The sequence below is a fragment of the Pinus tabuliformis genome, chromosome 7 (assembly GCF_031772625.1).
Source record: "Pinus tabuliformis cultivar Carrire ecotype Pingquan chromosome 7, CPIR1, whole genome shotgun sequence".
NCBI lineage: Eukaryota > Viridiplantae > Streptophyta > Pinopsida > Pinales > Pinaceae > Pinus > Pinus tabuliformis.
In genome coordinates, this window is record NC_142293.1 from 1,134,958,257 (window position 1) to 1,134,980,573 (window position 22,317).

The 22,317-nt window shown below is 36.2% G+C and overlaps 1 protein-coding gene across 1 annotated transcript in view; it reads right to left on the reverse strand.

The window, feature by feature from the left end:
• Positions 1 to 21,298, reverse strand: part of PMP (putative type 1 membrane protein) — a 179,342-nt gene extending 158,044 nt beyond the window's left edge. The window contains exon 1 of the mRNA XM_089453908.1: positions 21,178 to 21,298. Coding sequence (XP_089310034.1) covers positions 21,178 to 21,298 — 121 coding nt within the window. The remainder of the gene's footprint in view (positions 1 to 21,177) is intronic.
• Between the last annotated feature and the right edge of the window lie 1,019 nt (positions 21,299 to 22,317).

Consider the following 22,317-nt stretch of genomic DNA (forward strand, 5'->3'; position numbering starts at 1 on the left):
GTGGAAATGAAACAAATCACCCTTATTTTGCATGTAAACAAAAGTTCACCAACCTATTCTAACTTTTTTATTAGAAATCAAAGAACAACAACGTAATTTGAAAGGAATTCGTGCATAATGCTGAACCAAAGAGTCATTACTCAAGATATAATCGCATGAACAATTCTTCAATCGAAAACATTACATCAATACTTGCATGCATATGTTGAAACAATGTCTTTTGGCAGTTGGCAAGGTCTACACTTCCGGTCCCCAAACAGAGGTGAAAGTGAGCATGCATTCAACCTTTTTGAACTCAACTTAACTTCATTCTTCCTACGCTAATTCTGAACTAATGAAACAACTGCATTCATGAAACTAACCTACGTAACCAAACCGAAACAGTCAACTCAGCAAACTGTATTTTTTTAAGTGCAAGTAAAGGAAAGAAATGCAATGATAAAAAAACAAGTAACAATGCAAAGGAAGAGGAGGTCTATTGCTCTCAGGTTGGGCCCTAACCTGAGAGCTATAGCTCCCTTAAAAACTCAGAGTTGGATCCAAAGCTGCCTGCCTTTATTAAATAATCAAGAGTCTAACATCATGCCAAAACTGGCTTACAAAGAGAAAAAACCAAATTGACTAACTAGCTACTACGAAATGACTAACCACTAGCTACTATCTACTGGCTAACTAGCTAACCAAATTGACTAACTGAAATGAGGTCTTAAGCCCTCTTATTTATACAATTTGAGGACCCAACAGTCCTCCTAAAATTTAGGGACTTGGCTGCCCAAGACTTGTAGTTAACAACAGTCCTACTTGACTTGCTTGGCTGCCCTTGAGGTGATTGATTCGGTGGCCCTTGAACTCCGAGCTGATGGTGGAGAATTCGAGGTAAGGGCCCATAAATGAGGGGGACACCTTCCTACAAATCCTCTAGCTTGTTCTCCCACGAATTTGGCTGCCAAGTGCTCATTAAGACCTTCAATTTTGTCTCCAAGTTGACCAAAAAGGCTACACAAAGCACCCATTAGACTTGTTGGCATAATGACTAACCAAATTCACTCTATTAACATAAAAATAATCAAAAACATGCAATAAACAAATGAGAATGGTGGACTAAGCCAAATTAGGAGGTTGAATGAGCCCAAATAATGGTACATTTTTGGGGCTCATCACTGGACAAGTACGTAAAATTTTATTGTTGCTCTATATTTAAAAATTTTGAAGTATTGAATGAGGGATCATTCTTTTGTAATGTATTTCCAACTGATATTTTTGTTAAATCAACATGTATGACAATATACTCATGTTGACCCATTAAGATGGGAGAGTGACACAATACTTGCCTTCACACAAAGCAAAACGTGGGATGACACTAGCCATAATCTAAGGACAATGGATGGATAACTCAACCAACTCTAAAGTGGAGATGATAGGATGAGGGTTTTGATAGGCAAGTGGAGTAAACCAATTTCATGGTTAAAACTCATTAACCATGATAACTAGGTGGAAGGACACAAGTAAGTGACTCAACAAAGATATTGACACCAACTACTACCTAGACCCATGGAGAAATCCTTGGACTAACATGATCTCTTTTCTCCCCCACTTGACCCTTTTTTTTTGGATTTTTTCCATCTTTTTAAAGGGAATTAAATAATATTATGAGGAAGCAATTGTTAGTTTGCAAGTGATTTAATTCCTAAGGGTGCAAAGTAACATACTATCAAGCAAGCAAAGCAACATGTGCACACTGAAATAATGAACAAACAACTGTGTGTCCTATCACTAATGGAGTTGGGTTGCTTGCATTTAGATTTTTATGGTAAGGTATCAATAAGTAATATATGGAAGTATTCAAAAGGTGGAAAATTACACCAACAATCATCAAAGTAAATGGGTAGGGATTAATGAGGGAACAACAAAAAGTTAAGAAGAGCAGGGAATGAACCTCAAAACACAATCTCAAATTACAAGAGCTCTTTGTCCTACAAAGGAAACTTGCAATGGCCATCACACAATAATGGGGTGCTAAACTAGGGTGAACCATCATGAGAAGCATCAACCATTAGATGAGTTCAATGATGAACAAGCTAAATGGACTAAAGCACCAAAGCCATTGATATGGACCTTGTGGATATTTTAGGCGACAAGAGGTTTAGATACAATGTTGCTAAGGGAAAACCTACACCTATATGGAAGTTTTCGAATATACTTTAACATTTCCAATGAAGCCAAGAGAATGGCCCATAAGAAAACTAAGATCTAGTCCAAGCTCTTGCAACCAAGAAACAACAATTGGGAAAGCTTATCATATTTTTGAAAGAAACTTTTATGTGTAGTAACTCTAATGTGGGTGCAACCAACATTGATATATTCTAGACAACATTTATTTTGAGGGAAATATGAATAACTCCATTCTTGGGAATGTGAGTGAAGATACCCTCTTTAAGTGCTTATGGTGTTGGTGAAGAGGTTTGGGAACAATCAACATTGCTAATGGGGATGAAGTCTTATGGGTTAAGAGAAGAAATTTTCAATTCAAGAAGGTTTTCCAAGGGAAGGAATGAATACCATTGATGAAGGTTGTCCTGAGAGACATAAGGTGTGGTCATGGCCTCCAGGAATTCTTCATCAGTGAGGAAGATCAAGCATAAGAGGTATGCATAATGGACAATGCAATTGAGAAAAGGGTGTTTTGGGGGTTGGGGGGTGTGAGAAGACAAAGGCATAAGGTTTAAGAAATAGGTTATTGTTACAAAGGATTCTACTCTATCATAATGGATATAATGAGAATGGAGGATGAAGCCACACTGTAAATTGTGGAGGGGATAAAAGATTAGTTTTCTAGTGGGAAATTCAAAATCACCTAATGTATCCACTCCATTAATTCCATTAAACTAAATCAACTATGTTTATAAATATGTTCATGTTGGATAATTTAGTTGATGGTTAAATTACTTCATTAATCGTCAACCAAGGTTCATGTACTTATGAAGTGCATGTGCACAATATATGCTAGGAGTTCTTTTTTTTTTTATTTTAAAAGATGAAATTGAACCAAATATAAATGGGACTAGATTAACTCAAAACATTTCTACGCACATGTTCTTTCCATCAAAATTACTCTTTTGAAATCAAATCAAACTTCAAGGTGAAATCAATTCTAACTTATCAAACTAAATCGAAATTGAATCTATTGCAACAAGAATTAAAAGTTATTCTACTAGAACTGAATTGAAATTTAATCTATGGAAGCAAGAATTGAAAATTATTCTACTTGAATTGAATTGAAAAATCTATTCTAATGGAAAAATTGAAATTTTAATTCTACTTGCAAGAAATTGAAATGTTCTAAATGCTTTTGCAAATTGAAATTCTATTCTATCCTATAGAAATATGGTGATAGAATTGCAATTGCTCAAGAAATTTAATCTAAATCAAGAGACACAATTCTAGTCTACTGCTCTGCAAAAATTAATTCACAATTTAGAACAACATTCTCAAATATGCATCAATCACATACACAAGTATATATATTTATCTAGGGGAAACCAACTGGTAAAAACCCCTTAAGCATGCTTGCATTAATAAGATGAATAGAGAATGTATTACAATTTCTTGATCACTTTGACTTCAACTTGCAAGTGAATAAACTTTCTCTCTGTTCAATGAGAAGCTCTGACCCATACTTAGTCAATTTATGCCTCAATTTGAGCCCTTATTTCCTCGCGCAAATCCTGAGGAATTAAGCCCCTATTTTTTAGGAATTTTCCTCCAATTGATTATGCAATTCCCAAGGTTAGATCTCTGACTGCATGCAACACCTATATACTCAAGACTACTCTACAATTGATGTTGCATTGCCTTGGAATCTCCATCACAGTTGGGGAACTCTAATTCTCTGCATGCACTAACTATTTTTGGTTGATTAATCAATTAACTGGATGATCACTGAGTTAGACTGTTGTCCCACCGCACAACTGACCTCCAACTAGTTTTATCAATAGTTATAACTAGTTTAACTAAATAAATATGGAAATAACTGAACTGGATTGCTACAAATTAGAAATCACACATGCATAACTGAAATCCAAGCCTTCTAAGGCTTGAATTTACTTATCTAACTGAGTGAAATGAACCATAACACCTCATTTAACTACCTCCAAGTTGTCTGCTGATGCGGAAATCAATTTTTCTTAATTTGACCAAGGCAAACTCAAATTGAGACTTTTGTGATACACTTGTCAACACTCCCTCTTAGCAAGAAATGGATTTTCAACCTCCCTTATCATGCACTTGTGGAATTCTAACTTCCTTCTTGACAAATCCTTTGTCAAGATGTCAGCATCTTGTTCCTATGTCAGGATGTATTGTAGCAACATTATCCTCCTTTGCACATAGTCTCGTAAATGATGATACCAGATATCTATATGCTTGGATTGATCATGGAATATTAGATTCTCAGAGAGCTTAATGAAACTATGATTATCACAATAGATCACAGTTGGATCCATATCGTAACCAAACTGTTCCACAAGTATCTTTCTCATCCAGATCGCCTCACATGTTGCTTGACTTGCAACCATGTATTAAGCTTATGTCGAGCTGAGTGCCACAAACTTCTGCTTCCTACTGTACTAGGAAATTGCTATGAACGCAACACTGAAAATTCCACCTAGTGTACTCTTTCAGTCAAATGGAATCCTTGCCCAATCTACATCTATGAAGCCACACAACTTCACTCCCTTCAACGTATCGTAAGACATGCTTTGTTGCCTTCCAATATAATTTGGTCATCCTAACCATAACTTGGCTCAGTTGGTTGACTGAATAGCACATATATGGTCGTGTGTTCGCAATATACATCAGTGAACCCACTAGCTATTTGTAAATGGTAGCATCAATCTCTTCACCTGGAGTTGCGTTCTCCTTCCTCCAGTTGGTCGCTAGAGGTGTCTCCATGGGCTTACAACTCTCCATGTGAAATATCTACAACATCTCGGTGGCATACTTTCCTTGAGACATAAACAATTCCCCATCACCTTGCCATACTTCCAGCCCGAGGAAGTAGTGCATGAGACCCATGTCTTTCATCTCAAATTCCCTTGCAAGGTCCTCCTTGCAAGAGTTGATCAGTTGCTCATCACCTGTCAATATTAAATCATCAACATATAAAACAATGATAAGAAATTTACCTTCTACCAAAATATGATATAGGTTCACATCCGCTTCACTTTTGGTGAAGCCCAATCCAGTGAGATGATTGTCAATCCAAGTCTACCAAGCTCGGGGTGCCTGTTTGAGACCGTACAATGCTCACCCGAGTATGCACACATGAAACTCCTGATCAAATGTCTCAAAAAATTATGGTTTCTCTATGTACACTTCCTCCTCAATAACACCATTGATAAATGTTGTGTTTACATCCATCTGGTGGATCTTCCACCCCATCTGTGCAACTAGTGCAAGAATTGATATAATGGGTGAATACCTTGCTACGGGAACAAAGGTTTCGTCATAGTGAATTCCCTCAACTTGAAGGAATCCTTTGGCCACAAATATGGCCTTATACTTCTATATGCTTCCATTTGTTGCATGCTTAACCTTGAAGATCCATCTGGAACCCACAACTGATTTATCTGCTGGTCTTGGGACTGCTTCCAAAACACCATTCTTCATGATGGATTTGTATTATTCCACCATAACATCAACCCAAACTGGTTTCTCAACTGCTTCCTAAAAATAGGACGGCTCGGTCTCTACAAGCTTGGTCATTAGAGCCATGTAGCTAGTGTACCTCTCAGGTGACCTCCTTTTCCTGCGCAAATTTGAAGGAGCTCCCACATTCTCCCCCGCATCCTGCACCAATCTATCACCTCCCTGGTTCTTTTTCTACCTTCTCTTGATTTTTCTTCCTAAGTGGATGTCTCCACTCTACCTCCTCTTCGATCTTCCATTTGTTGCTTCTACACAACTTCCTGAGACCCCTCCTAAGGCTTTTCCTTTGGAGCTAAAAGATCCTCTTCTGGTTGGGTCTGAAGCTCCCTTTCAAGAGAGCATATCATTGCTTTCTCCTCATCAAAGCTTTACATCCCTTCACACAACTGTCATTCTAAAGGGAGCTAATCACACCAGGTAATTGTGTGGATTTTTAGTGTAACCAACAAAAACTCCCAACTCTATTGTCTACTCAAGTTTCTTCCTCGAATCTTTGGAGACATGATAGAAGTAGAGGATCCAAAAATTATGAAATGAGACACATCCGACTTTCTCCCTGATAAATTCTCCTCTACTGTAATCATACCAATAATCTGATGAGGACTCTGATTATGCAAGTAGATTGTTGTGTTACATGCCTCTACCGACAAATGCAGTGGCAGGCCTTGGTCATGTAGCATAGCTCTTGCAGCTCCCACAATGCTCTGGTTCTTCCTCTCAACTACCCCATTCTGTTGTGGGTTGTGGGGTGCTATGAGCTCTCTTCGAATGTCTTCTTTCACACAAAAATCCTTGAAGTCATTCTAAACATACTCACCTCCATTATTGTTCCTGATATCCTTCACCTTCTTGTCGGTCTCTTTCTCAACTAGTGCCTTGAATTCTACTTGAATTCTACAAATTTTGAGAATGTCTCATCCTTCTTCTGCATGAATAATATCCAACACTTCCTTGAGAAATCATCAATAAAAATAACATATTACTTATGTCTGGTAGTGGAGGTTGTCGAGAACGGTCCACAAACATCAAAGTGGACTCTCTACAAGACTGCATGTGATTTTCTGTCTTGATAATGGAATGTGGATTTCACATACTTCCCCAAGGTACAACCTTTGTAGACATCTTGCTGCTCAAGTGATACTTTATGGAGGCCAATGGTTATTTGTTGCATAATTTGTAAGGCGCCATGATGCAAATGGCCCAATCTCTCATACCAGACCTCACTGACATTGTGACTCTGCACTTTCTTTGCCTTACTCCTTAATGTAGCACAATCTTCCACATCAAGTTTATATAGGTTATTCACACGAACCCCCAATATGCTTCACTTGTACAGTAGATATGTGCCTCGGAAAGGATTTACCTTTACTGAAGATTACATCATAGTCACGATCTTCCAAAACTGCTACAAAGATGAGGTTCTTATTTAGGCATGGAACAAACATGACATCTTTGAGCCGAAGAGGGGATCCCAACTCCCTCTTAACAGTTACTGTACCAATCCTGGTAGCACTATAGCTACCGTCGTCTCCAAGATCAATATGCATATGGAGATATTTCTCCTCTAAGGTCATTGAAAAACTATCTACACCCTGTCATGTGGAACGAGGCATCTGAGTCCAAGTACCACACACTCCCCATCATAGTCCTAGCCATGCATGTGACAAGTGTGAAGTCTAGCTAGAATTATGAAGCCACTGCTTCACCTACTCCTCCTCTTGAGTTCTTCTTGCTAGACATTTTGTGTGGGCACTTTATAGCATAGTGTCTGAATTCATGACAATTGAAGCATTTTATCTTGGACAAGTCTTTCTTCTTGCCCCCTTGGCTAGATTCTAGTTTGGTTTGAGATTTCTCCCTTTCGCCCTTCTTTCCATTTCCAACCAATGAAAATTTTTCTTCATCATCTCCCTTGGATGAAGTTCCATCTCTGGTATTTCACATGATTTCTTCTTGTACCAAATCAGACCATAAGCATTCCCAATTCAATAATTTCTCCCTCCTGTTCACCAAGTCCTGGTAGCTATGCCAACTTTTGGGAATGCCTAGTAGAACTAGGCTCACTAGGTCATCTCCTACAACATTTACACAAACCCTTCCAAACCCATCCCGAACTTGTGTAAACTTGGTGAGATACTATGGAATAGTATCATTCTTCTGCATCTTAATGTTTCGAATTTTGTCTTTGAGGGACAATTTTCTATAGTCATTGCTATTCTCAAATATCTCTGTCAGTTCCTCCCACATTGCAAAAGGAGTTTCTTTCCCATGGAGATTTGAGAATACGTGGTCTCTCACTCCCTTCAGAATTATTCTCGTCGCCTTGGCTACATCTTTATTCAATTAGGCTAGGTTTTGTGCACCAGATTCCGTTGGTTTTGCAACATCTTTCTTGATGTATTATAGCAAGCCTTTGTCATAAAGGACTGCCTCCATGCGGTCCTTCCAGGAAATGAAATTTGAGCTGCCTTCCAAGGCATACTCTAATCTTAGACTATTTCCTAGCCTTGGCTACATCAAATCTTTCTTCCATTGGGCTAAGTTATGGGCATCAATTGATCCTGGTTTGCAATGTTTGTCTTGACATATTCTAGCAATTTGTTGTCATCAAGCACCGCCTCCATGCGATCCTTCCTATCAATGATATTCAAGCTGCCTTCCAAGGCATACTCTAACTAATCTCATTCCATTGAAGGCCATGAAGCTACAAATTCAAACTTCCTGAGAAACAACTTCGAAATTCCTGTTCTAATGTGAATCCTACTCTAATTCCGTGCAGAAATATGGTGATAGAATTGAAACTGCTCAAGAAATTCAATCTAAATCAAGAGACAATTCTACTCTACTGCTCTGCAAAAATTAATTCATAATTTAGAACAACATTCACAAACATGCATAAATCACATACACAAGTACAAAAATTTATATAGGGGAAACCAACTGGGAAAAACCCCTTAAGCCTACTTGCATTAATCAGAAATCAGATGAATAGAGAATGTATTACATTTTCTTGCTCGCTCCGAGATCAACATGAAAGTGAATAACCTTTCTCTCTGCTCAATGAGAAGCTCTAACCCAGGCTTAGTCAATTTCTGCCTCAGCTTGAGCTCCTATTCCTTGCACAAATCTTGAGGAATTAGGCCCTTATTTTTTAGGATTTTTTCTCCAATTGATTACATAATTGCCAAGGTTGGATCTATGACTGTATGAAACATGTATACAATCAAGACTACTCTACAATTGTTGTTACACTGCCTTGGAATCTTCACCGTATTTGGGAAACTCAAATTCTCTACATGCACTAGCTATTTTTGGTCTATTGATAATTTAATCGGATGATCACTGAGTTATACTGTTGTCCCACTGCACAACTAACCTCCAACTAGTACTATCAACATTTAGAACTAGTTTAACTGAATATAACTAGAAATAGTTGCACTGGATTGCTACAAATTAGTAATCACACATGCATAACTGAACTCCAAGCCTTCTAACTCAAGTTTACTGAGATAATTTAGTGACAAGAGTCATGTCACCTCAGTTAACTACCTCCAAGTTGTCTATTGATGTGGAAATTTGAATTTTCTCAATTTGACCAAGGAAAAGTCAAATAGATACTTTCTTGCTACACTTCTCAACATATCCAACAGAAAAATAAATCTAGATCACGCTAAAATGTAAATCAGAAAGATTAAAAATGAGCACAATCATGATTCAAGATTACTCTGTCCATTACTCATGAAATTAGAATGAAAACAATTGAATGAAATGACTATGAAAAGGAAATGTTTTTGTCATTTTATCAGCGCTCGGCCTATTCAAAATACTGAAAATTAAACTAGAAATCGATGGAAAAAATACTAATCAAAAACATCAATGAATTGTAGTGAAGAAAGGTAATGAATTGAAATGAACATAACTAGAAAATAATCTAGTCTTACAGCTCTCCAGGGGCCACTCTTGTTGAGTGCAAGCATGAAATTGAATATCAAATTACTTAGCCATGCATTGGTCACCAAAGAATAGAGTACTTGTATTAAATGCAAAAAGTCTTAAACAATAAATGATTGCAAATTTAACCAGAGTAAGTGTGTCTATTAGTTCACCTCAAAGATTTTTATAATCTTCTATTAAACAACTGTCTTAAGAGTCATAAGGCAAGAAGTAAGTTTCTACTTTGACATCTACGAAATAAAATCAGTTTGGAGTCTTTCTTCTCATGATTTGCTATGGAAATAGAAAATCATGAGAAGATTCTAATTTGACATGTCAGCTCCAAATTCTTCTTGTCCAATTCCACGCTCGCTTGATATCGCTATGAATCGCCTTCAAATATTTCACATCGTTGGAGTGTTCAAACCAGAGTTTACTTATGGTTTGACCATCAGATCTCTTGAATCGAGTGACTTGCCAGATCACTATGATAGGTGGATGTCCATGTGTTGATCATTTTCCATCTACATGTGTCCTTTATTCCTTCTCCAACATACTAGAACCTGTCTAACCATGGATGTAGCTGCAGAATCTTCGGTTAGCTGCAAAATGAGTGAGATTAAATTTCATAAAGAAACAATAGATTATAAACCATGAATGATTGATACCTTTTATGATGTTTGAGCATAAATAAGGTGACCTTTCAACTGGAAATGTAGAAAACTATCATGAAAAGGATGAAAAGGAAAGCAAAAAGGGTTGTAAAAAAGAAGACAATTTTGGACTTCAACATTCCCCCACACCGAGGGTTTTGCATGTCCTCATGCATCAAAACTTCAAAATTTTCCCAATATTTCATTCATTGTACTATCTCTGAAGCTTGGATCAAGACATCCAAGCTAGTGCCTTCTTTTTGCTTCTTAACACTGAATGCTACCCTTGGTTTCTTCATTAGAATCTTACTTTGCAACCCTCTGACTTTGTTTCTAAGGAACTTGTTGTTAGCCTTGAGTTTCTTGTTCTTCTTATACCAGTGGCACAAATGCAAGAGTATGTTATCATTTTGAGTCCTCGAGATTTCATTCTATACTTTTATTGCCTCATGCTCTTGTTTGAGATGCTTGTTCAATACTTCTAACTCATATATATCTTGTTTTAAAGCATCTTCTAACTTATATTATTTTTTAGGAATATCATCAATCAAAGGAACTTCTTCATTGAAAGCATCTTCATATTCATTTTGGAGAGGGGAATTTACCTTTTGTTGTGCTCTTTTCTCCAGTGACTCCACATAATCATAGATTTTATGTTGGACTTGATCAATTTCAGGTCTCTTCCTTGTCAAACTTGGAGTCTCATAAGGTGGTGATTCTCTGGCATCTTCACTTATGTTGGGCTCTTCCTCCTCGAGGTACATGATCTATGGTGTTTGTATACTTAAACAATTAGAAATGTGTTTTCTTCTTCTCAATTTCACTTTCGACTCCTCTATCTTTTGTACACTTTTTCTTTTGCTCATTTTCCTATGTTCCTTGTCCTCTGGTTTTGCTTCTTTTTCTTCAGACTGTTTGATAATTGTGGTGGTTTTCTCTCTTCTAACATCTTCTCTTTCATTTTTCTGTCTAATCTTTTCAAAGAACAGACAAAGAGGAGTGTCATCTTTAGGTATCTCTAGTGATGTTTCCATTTGCTCTGCTTCATTAATAGTCAAACCCTCTTATTCATTAATGGGTTTAGGGTTATGGTTGAGATTATTGTGTGTCGTCTTCTTCTAGTTTTTGTAACCATTTCTTCCTCCCGAGCTTCTACAAAATTATTTCAAACCAAAAAGCTTTTCCAATTGTCTCCCCTAGCTCTCAAATGTGCTTCAATGAGGATTTTAATTAATCCATGGTGATAGAGGGCATTGTCTATGGTTTTCGAATCTCGTTGTACATTAGAGGCCATCTTCTTGAGGCTACAAAGTAGGAAGTATGGTAAATTTAATTCATTCCCATCAATGAAATGCAATAAGAGTCGAATATGGTAGAAAAACACGGCGCCATATCTCACTTCACAAGTTAAGATTTTTTGAATGACTAGCAACAAATTCTTCCACTTAGTTTTCAATGCAGTGCCTGGTATCCCCTTTTTAAAATAGAAGTATCCATACCTGGGTCTCAGAGGAAGACTGTCCACTCGTTTTCCTTAATTTCCCTATTTTCAAACCAACTTTCTCCGTTGTTGGGTAATTATGTTGCTTCTGCCACTATTGATTATGTAAGTATGAACTTAATGTCGCCAATTTCTGCCTCTACTCCATCAAAATCCCGTGTAAAAGATTTTGTAAGCTCTGTCTTGTGCTCATCGAATTTCTCAAAGAAACTAAGCCATCCTACCTGCCACAATTGATCCCTAACCTGAGGATATGCCTGAAGGAATTTCGCTCCGTTGGGCTCTATTCTAACAATGATACCCATGGTGTAGGAGTTTCGATCCTAGATTGTCTCTCTTTGACAAAGGTGGTGGAGGTAAATGGAAATATGGTCGACAATATGGATAGTCTGAGGATGTTAAGTGAGGGTGAAATAGGTCGCTTGTGAAGGTGTTCAATTCATAATTAAACTTTCCTTTTGTGTTAATGATTGCCACGACTCATAGATCCAGTTTTATAGGATCGTGCGAGTTTAGGCGACTTGGAGAGATTTGATGTGACAACTCAGGATATGATGATAGGATGAGGTTGTAACGTGTATGATTATGGATGTATAGTGATAGGGGGGTGTTATAAGGTCTAGTATTTGCCCAATTTTTATATGTATCATGATCATTCAATGAGTTTAAAAACCTAATGCTCTTAAATGAAAAATAATATAACATCCTAGTTACATACCTTAGCACATACCTCTTTGAAATTTAATATATTTTCCTCTACTGCAGGTTCTTGAAGCTTTTTTTTATGTAGTTTGATATGGGTTGCAGAACTTGAAGTTGGCTGCATAATTTGAAATTGGCTGCAGAATGTCACTGATTCAGTAGTTGTTCATTTTTTTCAAAAAATTGCAGCTGGATGGAATGGAATATTTATTGTTGTTGCTTCTTGATGGAATTTGAAGAAAAATAGGTTTCAAAAGAGTTGTTTTAGACCTGTAAATTTATTAGAAAAAGAGGGGTAACAAGAAGATGGGAAAAAAACAAGGAATGTGAAAAAATAAACTGCCAAGAATCTTTGGTTTTCAGTTCAAATTTTATGTATAGACATGCCAACAATGTTTTTTTTCATGTCTATACTTATTATTATTATTATTAGGAAACAAAATTACAATTGGGTTGGAGGATGAGGAGAAGAATCTCCTTTCTAAACCAACTTGAAATTAGAATTGTCTTGCAAATATTTGACAAATTCTTCTCTTGTTAATGGTTTATGATATATCCTTAATCTATGACCATTAACAAGGAAGGTAATTTTTTCTTCATTAATGGTTTTGATTCTAACTGCTCCATTATCAAATACAGTGTCTATTTCATAAGGACCAGGACAATGAGTCTTAAATTTTCATTCAAAATCTTTGAATTTAGAGTAAAAAAGAACCCAATCACCTTGCTTAAAATTTTTATCTTTGATGAATTTTCTATGCCATCTTGATCTCTGTTGGTAAACTATGTTGGTTCTTTGGATAACATCCTATTGAATCTCATCTAGCTCATTTAATTGTGCTAACCTTTGTCTTTTAGCTTCAGATAGATCAAGGCCCAATTTTTCTACTTTCCTGAAGGTCTCCACTTGGAACTTGATTAGAAGAAAAACTTGCTTCCCATAGACAAGCTCATAAGGAGTATGTCTAGTTGTATTTATCCATGTGGTATGGCATGCCCATAATACCTTTGGAAGCCTTTATGCCCAATCTCTTCTATGCCGAACAATTTTGGTTAGAATTGCTTCAAGTACCTTATTGGCGGATTCCACTTGCCCATTGGCTTGTGGATGATATGGAGTAGACTTCCGATGTTTGATTTTGTATTGTTCCATTATTTTCTGCACCAAATTGGATGTGAATTGAGTACCTTGATATGTAACAATTTCCCTTGGGACACCAAAACAAGTAAAAATATCCTAAAAAAGAAATGTAACTACAACATTTTCAGTTGCAAAAGGAATTGGTTTAGCTTCTACCCATTTTGTAACATAATTTGTACAAACAAGTATATACCTTTTCTGTTTAGATGGAGGATTGATTGGACCAATGAAATCTAGAGCCCATTTTTCAAAAGGCTCTACAAGTACCTGTGGTTGTAGAGGCATCTCATCTGATGGAATAGGATTTCCCATTCTTTGGCAGCTATCACATCTCTTGACATATTCCTTGGCATCCTTATAAATAGAAGACCATCAATATCCCAAAATAACGATTCTATAAACAGTTATTCTATCAACAAAGTGTCATCCACATGGTTCATCATGACAAGCTTTCAATATTTCTGGTACTTCATCTTCTTGAACACATCTTCAGATGATTAAGTCAAGTCCAATTCTGTATAATTCTCCATCTATCCAAGAATAAGGTGCACTAGATTTGATAACTTTCTGCTTCTCTTTCGCTGATAATTGTGGGGGTAACTTTCCTGTAGCCAAATAGTTAGAAATATTTGCAAACCAAGGAGTTTTAATAGATACTGCAAAAAGATATTTGTCAGGAAAATTATCTTTTACAGAAACATCATTATTATCATTCTGCATTCTAGAAAGGAAATCAACAACTATGTTTTCTTTTCCTGGTCTGTCAAGAATAATAATATTGAATTCCTGTAACAATAACAACCATCTTGTGATCCTGCCATTAGTAATCAGTTTGTTCATTTGATATCTAATAACAATATGATAAGTATGAATAAAAGTTTCATAACCAATGATATAACGTTGAAACTTGTTAATGGCATGCACAATATATAAAAACTCCTTTTATGTTACAATATAACTTAACTCTGCAGGAGTCAAATTTTTTCTTGTGAAATAAATAACATAAGGAGTTCAATCTTTTTGTCCCAACACAACTCCTAAAGCTATATCTGGAGCATCAGTTGAAATGTGAAAAGGAAGAGACCAATTAGGTCCCCTTAAAATTGATGCTTCAATGATTTTCTACTTCAATGTCTCAAATGCTTTTTGGTAGTCAGAATTCCAAACAAAATCACAATCTTTTGTAAGAAGTTTTAAAAGTGGAAAGGCTATTTTTGTGAAGTTTTATGCAAATATTCTATAATAACCAACAAAACCAAGAGAACTTCTAACATTTATTTGACAAGTAGGAATTGAAACTTTAGAAATTACTTCTACTTTAGATGTATCCACCTTAATTCCCTCACCTGAAATATGGTGGCCTAAAAGAATTCCCTCATTAAACTTCGTAAAATATTTCTCATGACTTAATGAACGATTTGATTCTTTACACCTAATGAGAACTTTTTCTAATTTTTCAAGAGCTTCTTCAAAAGTATTTCTATAGACAGTAAAATCATCCATGTAAACTTCCACACAATCATGAATTAGATCAGAAAATATACCCAAAACTGCTCTTTGAAATGTTGCAGGTGCATTACATAACCCAAAAGGAAGTACCCTATAGGCATATGTACCCCATGGACATGTAAAGGTTGTTTTGTCTTGATCTTCTGGTGCCAATTGGATTTGGTTATATCCACTGAAACCATCAAGAAATGAAATTTTTTCTTCCCTACTAAGGTATCTAGTACTTGATCTATAAAAGGTAGTAGAAAATGATCTTTCAAAGTAGCTTTATTCAATTCCCTATAATCAATGCACACTCTCCATTTTCCATTCTTATTTGGAATAATCACTAAAGGTGAAACCCATTGACTATCTGATATCGAATAAATGAAATTCACATTAATTTTTGTAATTCCTCCTTAACAATTTCTCTCAGATTAAGATTCAACCTTCTCTGAGATTGTCTAACTGGTTTGACATTTTCTTGAATATAAATATGATGCATACATGTTTTAGGATCAATTCCTTTCATATCAGTGTATTCCCATGCATAAGCAGAGGAATGTTTTTGTAGCATCTTTATCAACTTTCTCTTTTGAAATTCTTCCAAGTTGTTATTGATGTTTAATGTTTTACTTAGAAATATTTCTACTAAAGAGTTTCCAAACTTTTCCATAGAATGCAAAGCTATTTGATGAGATGATAAATATTTAATATTACATTGTTCTTGAAAACTTTGATCTTGCTCACAATATGAAGAAGAATCATTATTGTTCATTAAATTTATTAATTGATCTTCCTCATCTATTTGTGAAAGAGTAAATATTGGTTGAATATCATCAAAGTCTTCATTATCATCATCTATCCAAACTTCACTTTCTACTTTAGTTATTGTTTTTGCAGGTGGATACAATGTGAATTTCTTAGTAGAGCTACCATCATAGATATACATATCACTAGATCTACAACTTATGAACACATTAACTGGAGCTAACCAGGGTCTACCAAGGATCAATGGATGGCCTCCTAAATTATTCTTGAGAGTTAAAATAATAAAATCAACATGATACTCCCATGAATCTAAAGAGAAATACACATATTCTAATATACCATCCAGTTTAATAACAAATCTATCTGCTAATTGTAATAATGTTGGAGTATATTGAAGATTAAGAAGATTCCATTGATCCATCATGTGTTTACTCATATTATTGATGGCTGCTCCAAAGTCAATCAAGGTGTTTGGAATTTCGATACCATTAATGTGAATTTTTACAATAGGGATACCTAGATCTAGATATTTTTGAACTATTGGTTTCCCCATCATAATATCTGCAACCTTTCCTACTAATTAGATTTTCTTGACATTTTTTTTTCTTCCTGATTTTCTAATGCACAAATCCTTAATTGTTTTTGCAAATATTGGTATTTCCTTTATAGATTGGAGCAAAGGAAATTTGATGCAAATATTTGACAATTCATCTGGCATATCATATTCTCGTGAAACAATTTTCCTTTCTATTCCCTTATCAATTTTGAGCCTTTCAGGAAAATGTAGCCTTTTCTCTTGTTTCTAGCTAGTCAAAATCTCCATTTGTGTCGATTAGGGGTGGGGGGAGCGGGGGAGATCATACTAATTAAGCCTGTTTTCCCCCTCTCATCCTACAATTCATCCCCGACTATCAACATTGACCTCCAAATGTACTGCGAACATTTCTCAAATGGAAGGGAATTGTCTTTCACTTTCAAATCTAAAGCCTAATTTATACTTTTTGCTCTTATAAAACATAACCAAGCATAAAATATTTGTGTGTAGGTATTACAAGGACAATGGTTTAGTTAGTTGCCATCCATTCTTGTATGTTGAACTCATGTAGAACTATTACTAAAAGGATTCACCCCACACCCCACTCCACCCCAATCCCCACAACAACACACAATCTGCAACGTCCCATTTTGGCAAAAAAATGTAAGCAACATGAGTTTAGGAAAAAACCATTGAGGCAATGTTCTCAAGTGCAAAAATTATCTCTTGAAGATCACCATTAGTGACTGATAAGACATTTTGAATCCTGCATGACTTGTCTCCAAATAGGCTTTATATCTTTTAAAATATTAACAATGGTAATATGTGATGTTGTTGACATGGATGCGTCTTAACATATTGATAAAACTTACAAATAGGATAGAAAGGTGCTTAAATAAAAAGTTGCACTCTATTAATTGCTCTATACTTAGTTAAATTTCACGTGTGCAAAAGGAATCTCACACCCTTTCATATGCACACAATTCCCTTTGCACATCCTTTTCCCTCACATGTTCCCCCCTTTCACGTACACCTTCTTCCACACATGTTTCCCCTTTTTCATACACCTTCTTCCACACATCTCCACCTTCACACATTCTCCTTCCATACCCCTCCATCTTGCACAACACTTCCCTCGCACATGCAATACTCCACACAACTATTTTTCCCACACTTGTCCTTCCTCACACGCTTCCCACTTAGCACTATTAATTGCTTGTACCCTAATTTTCGCGATCACAAAGATTTCATAGCTTAATATTTATTTCACTTTGTAAATGCCCCTGTCACTTATGGTATCGATCCCGAGGATATTAAAAGAATAACAAGCTTTGAAGGAAATGGATGAGATGGTTTTACAATTTTGTGATTTATCTCTACTATCTCTCTTAAACGTCAGCCTTAGTATATTAAGTTTCTACTTATTAACCTTGTCCTTCCTAATAGAGTTCACGCACGAGGGAGTAACAATTGGTGGTTATATAGGAATACAAGGAGTTTACAACTAAATGGCATTGAGGACAACAATGATTAATCACACATTTCTAAGTACAAATGGGAGATGGTTGGTAGAGGAAGAAAAAAAGTTATTTTTGGTGACACCTTTAACTCACTTGCCCATCTTGATAAGACCTTTCACTGGTCGACTACATACCAGTGGTACTTGAACTTGTCAGGTGAGCAAAATAACAACAACAAGATTTAGGTGAGTGGATTGGTGAATGTTGCATGTGTTCAAGAGGTTTTTTATTTCAAAGAATTTGTTTATTTTTGTGAAAAGAGTTTTGATCCAAGGACAAGAATGACAATGCTAAGAGTGAAGAAGAACATAATTCCTCTTACTCCCAAAGCATTCAGAAGGATATTTAAGCTACAAGAGCTAAACAAGTTACTAAAGTTGTCAAAGGTAAATAATTTCTTGGATTCCTAGGCAGGTGGGATGAATAACATTCAATAAATTATTTCCCCAACTTCTGAGGTTCTATTTGACATCTCATTTCTAGATATTTCTTTGTTTACATAGCCTTTTAGATACTTTTCTTTGCTTTTCACCCAGGTGATGCGGCGAGAAACTATATCTAATGTCCCAAAATACATACTTTATGTCCTTTATTATTTGTATAAAAGAGATTCTCTATTCGATTAGGATGGCCTCATATCAAATGAATTAGATTTATTGTTAGTCAATTTATCCAAAACCCATAAATTCTTCATGATGGCCTATTTTGATAATAGCCCTTATGTCTAGCCATGTTTTTCATGGCCTACCCCATAAAGATAATTTCAACCCAAATGGGGAACCAACTCAGTTTTGGTACCCAATACAGTGGAAGCATAAATATCCTTTTGATTTTTTCCAAGTCCAAGTTTTGTTTATGAAGAAAGTCAATTGCATCATGACTAAATGAGAGCCCACCAGAATATCAGGACAAGGCCAAGCTTTCTTGTGGGGTAAAGGCATCCATGAGGAAAGAGAATAATATTGTTATTTGAATCTATAAATTTCAGGAGAAGCCATTACTACACCCCAATTTGTTATAGATAAGTATTTTAGTTAGCAAACAATACCAACTATGGTTAATTTTATTTAAACAAAAAAGGAAAATACAATTCATTTCATTGTCATTCACTGTTGGAGAAGTGGCTATAAAGAATGGTACCCACCTTGCAGAGTTTGCCTAGTCTTTAAATTCTTTTGATTTAAGTGAAGTTGAAGTCGTTCAACGTTTTGATCGAGAAGGTAAATTTTTCGAGCACCTTACTTTTAACGCCCTACCCCACATTCAACCACTTTAACATACTTACCAGGGTAAACATGAGCTAAGAGTTACTATGCATCATCTAACTTCCAAGATGCAGTTATAGAAATGGGGTCTAACCTGCCCAAACTTGCCAAACACATGAGAAACATTTAGACAAACACTTTGTAAGCATGGTGCCTACAAGTCATGAATGCATACATGTACAACAACTCATTAAGTTCATCAAAGAATCATCGAGAAGGCTCACTTCCCTCTCAAGCTAGATGCGTCAAACACTAGTTAGCTCATGCATTCATATAACCATTCAATAACTTATCAAGCCATGAACACGATCCATAACAAAAGCACATCATACAACAAGAATGCACCATGCATATAAACATCATTTAACCATAATGAATCCATGACAAACCAATCATAAAATCAACATAATAACCAATACATGTTCTCATTGATCTCAATAAGAAATAACACATAATAACATATGCATAAAGCTAGCCAAGTTAGGGACTTCCACGTACCACCCTACTATAGATTGGGATGAACCAATTCTTTCTTTCAACCAATCACCCCTGTGCCATATTCCAAGCATCAATGTGGGATCACATAGACTAAACCAAAACATAACCAACCAGGGCTTCCAAAGATTAAACCACATCAACCCTCAACCACAGTGATTTCACCTAAACCAATCTAGAAATCACTATCACTAAACAAGCTTAGATGCCTTCAACCTTCTTCAACATACCCGAAGGAATTTTCCTATCTCCACCCATCCATCAAGAGTGTTAGGAGAAAGCCCATCTCCACCCTCAACCCTTGGGAATTTTCCTAAGACCACCTCAACCAGGATCCAAAGTCTACTAGCCATCCAAAGCTTAACCAAAATAGGGAACCCACTACATCATGGCTATTTAGGAAATGGCAAGGCAAGGCTGAAACCACTGTCAATCTAGGAAAATCCCATGCCAATGACAACAACATAAGCAAATAACCAAATGCATGTACCATGCATCCAAATCTCAACAAGGAAATCACGCATGCAACCTATTACCTACAATGTAATCCTGTTGTAACTTCTTTTGCAACTTTCTTCTTTTCTGCACACGAATTCCTTTACTTGCTTGTGTCTAAGTGCTCTCTCTCCAAGTTCAAGTGAGAATACTTCCATGTCCAAGTGAATGCTAGAATTTCCAAGAGTAACCAAAATATGATCAAGAGTGGCTAAGAGTGTGCTAGAATGTTCTCTCCCTTTATTTTCTTTTCCTTCAATTTCCTTCATTTTCACATGCATATTCTTGTATACTCGTCTTCCTTTTCTCCTATTTTCCTTTATTCTTGAATTAATTGTCATTTATTTCCCTTTTCCTTTCACCAATGGCAATGGAAATTTCCATAGCCAATAATTAACCACAAGTGATGCCTAGTGTGATTTTTTTCCCCTCATTTATCTTAGAATACCTGCCCCATTACCATGGTATTATTTTTCCTTTATAATGTCCTTCCATTTACATGGAGGATCAACCCAAGGCTGTTACAAACCCCTCCCCCTTTGGGGAACACCATTATCAGTGTTCTTTGACACTTATGAACAACAAAACTTACTGCTTATGGAGCTTTATAAACATGACTTGATGTAGTATTTACAATGACAACTTGTTGAAAACATGACAAACATATTGCTTATGGAGCTTTATAAACCCATCTCAATACAATATTTACATTGACAAACACATATACACTTCCCAGGAAGTCCATAATACCCTGCTAAGATCAAATTCTGCCTCCAATGTCACTACAATTGTTGCGCTCCTTATTTTCCCAGTGAACAATTACTGACTCATTGTTTCTCGGCACACTCTCAATGTGATTATGATTCCAATCAACAATGATATTGTCCAAAAAAAAAATTTCCCCCGACCTTCCCTTATTTGCTTCCTAGTCCCTCGGGCAATCCGATCACCCCCTTTCATGTAGTCACTCACCTTCCAAGTTCCCCGACATACCCTTCTCCACTTCCCAATCCCTCAAGTGATCCATCCCTTGACAAGGTTTACTCGCATCAGAAGGTCCAAAAACTAAGGCATACTCTTGCCACAAACCCATCATACTAGACATATCATGCTTATGGTAATCAATAGACACTATTAGGTACCATTGTCCCACAATGGCCTTGCCCCTGAATGTTGTACTAGCATATTTTTGCATGATCCAATTCCTTTTACTATTGCTGCTAACACTCTTGCAACCAATTCCAACAACTCAAAGCATATATTTTCCATGCTTTCTTGTACCAAGCACATAGTTTCCATTAGACTAAAAATAAATTGTAATAAATTCAAATCATACCTTATTGGTAGCTCACCAATAAGGTGACAGTTGCAATTGTTTTTGATTCCTGTCACAAAAAGTCAAATTAGTTCCTTGATCAAATAATCATTTATAAAAATATCACATCCAGTTAGCTCAAAACTCAACCATCATAAATTATAATCTTAGATTATGTTCATAATTTTGAAATTAAAACTGAATAAAATACTATTACTTATCTTTCAAATTGTTCTTTGTTTCTGCATTTTTTCTTTGTTCTTTCCGTACACAGACTAGATCGGTTGCTAAACTCGACAAGCACTCAGTGCCTTCACTCCTCTTCAACCATGTACGCACACTAAATTGGTTTCCAACCCCAAAAAGCACCCAGTGCCTTCTCTTCTCTTCCATTTCTAGTATCGGCAACAATGACATCTAGAGGCTATACCACCTTTACCCTTAGTATCAGCGACAAGGGTGTACAAAGACTATACTGCCTCTACCCTCAACATTAGCAACTTAAGATCGGTCTCTTCCCAAGCTGTCTAGGGGTCCAGGGACTACTATCTCAACCCACAACCTCCAAGGAACCCAAGCTATTACAAGAATTCAGATATCCTATCCCAAACCATAGCCTCCAGGGAACCTGAGAACCAATCCTCTTCACTTCTATTCTCTTCAACAATTCCTTGATCTGCCTGCCTATCTCGATACATTATACAACACATACACATGCACACAGTGTACAACACATACACACAATACAACATAACGAATACACATGTCACGACACAATGACTACACATGTTACAACA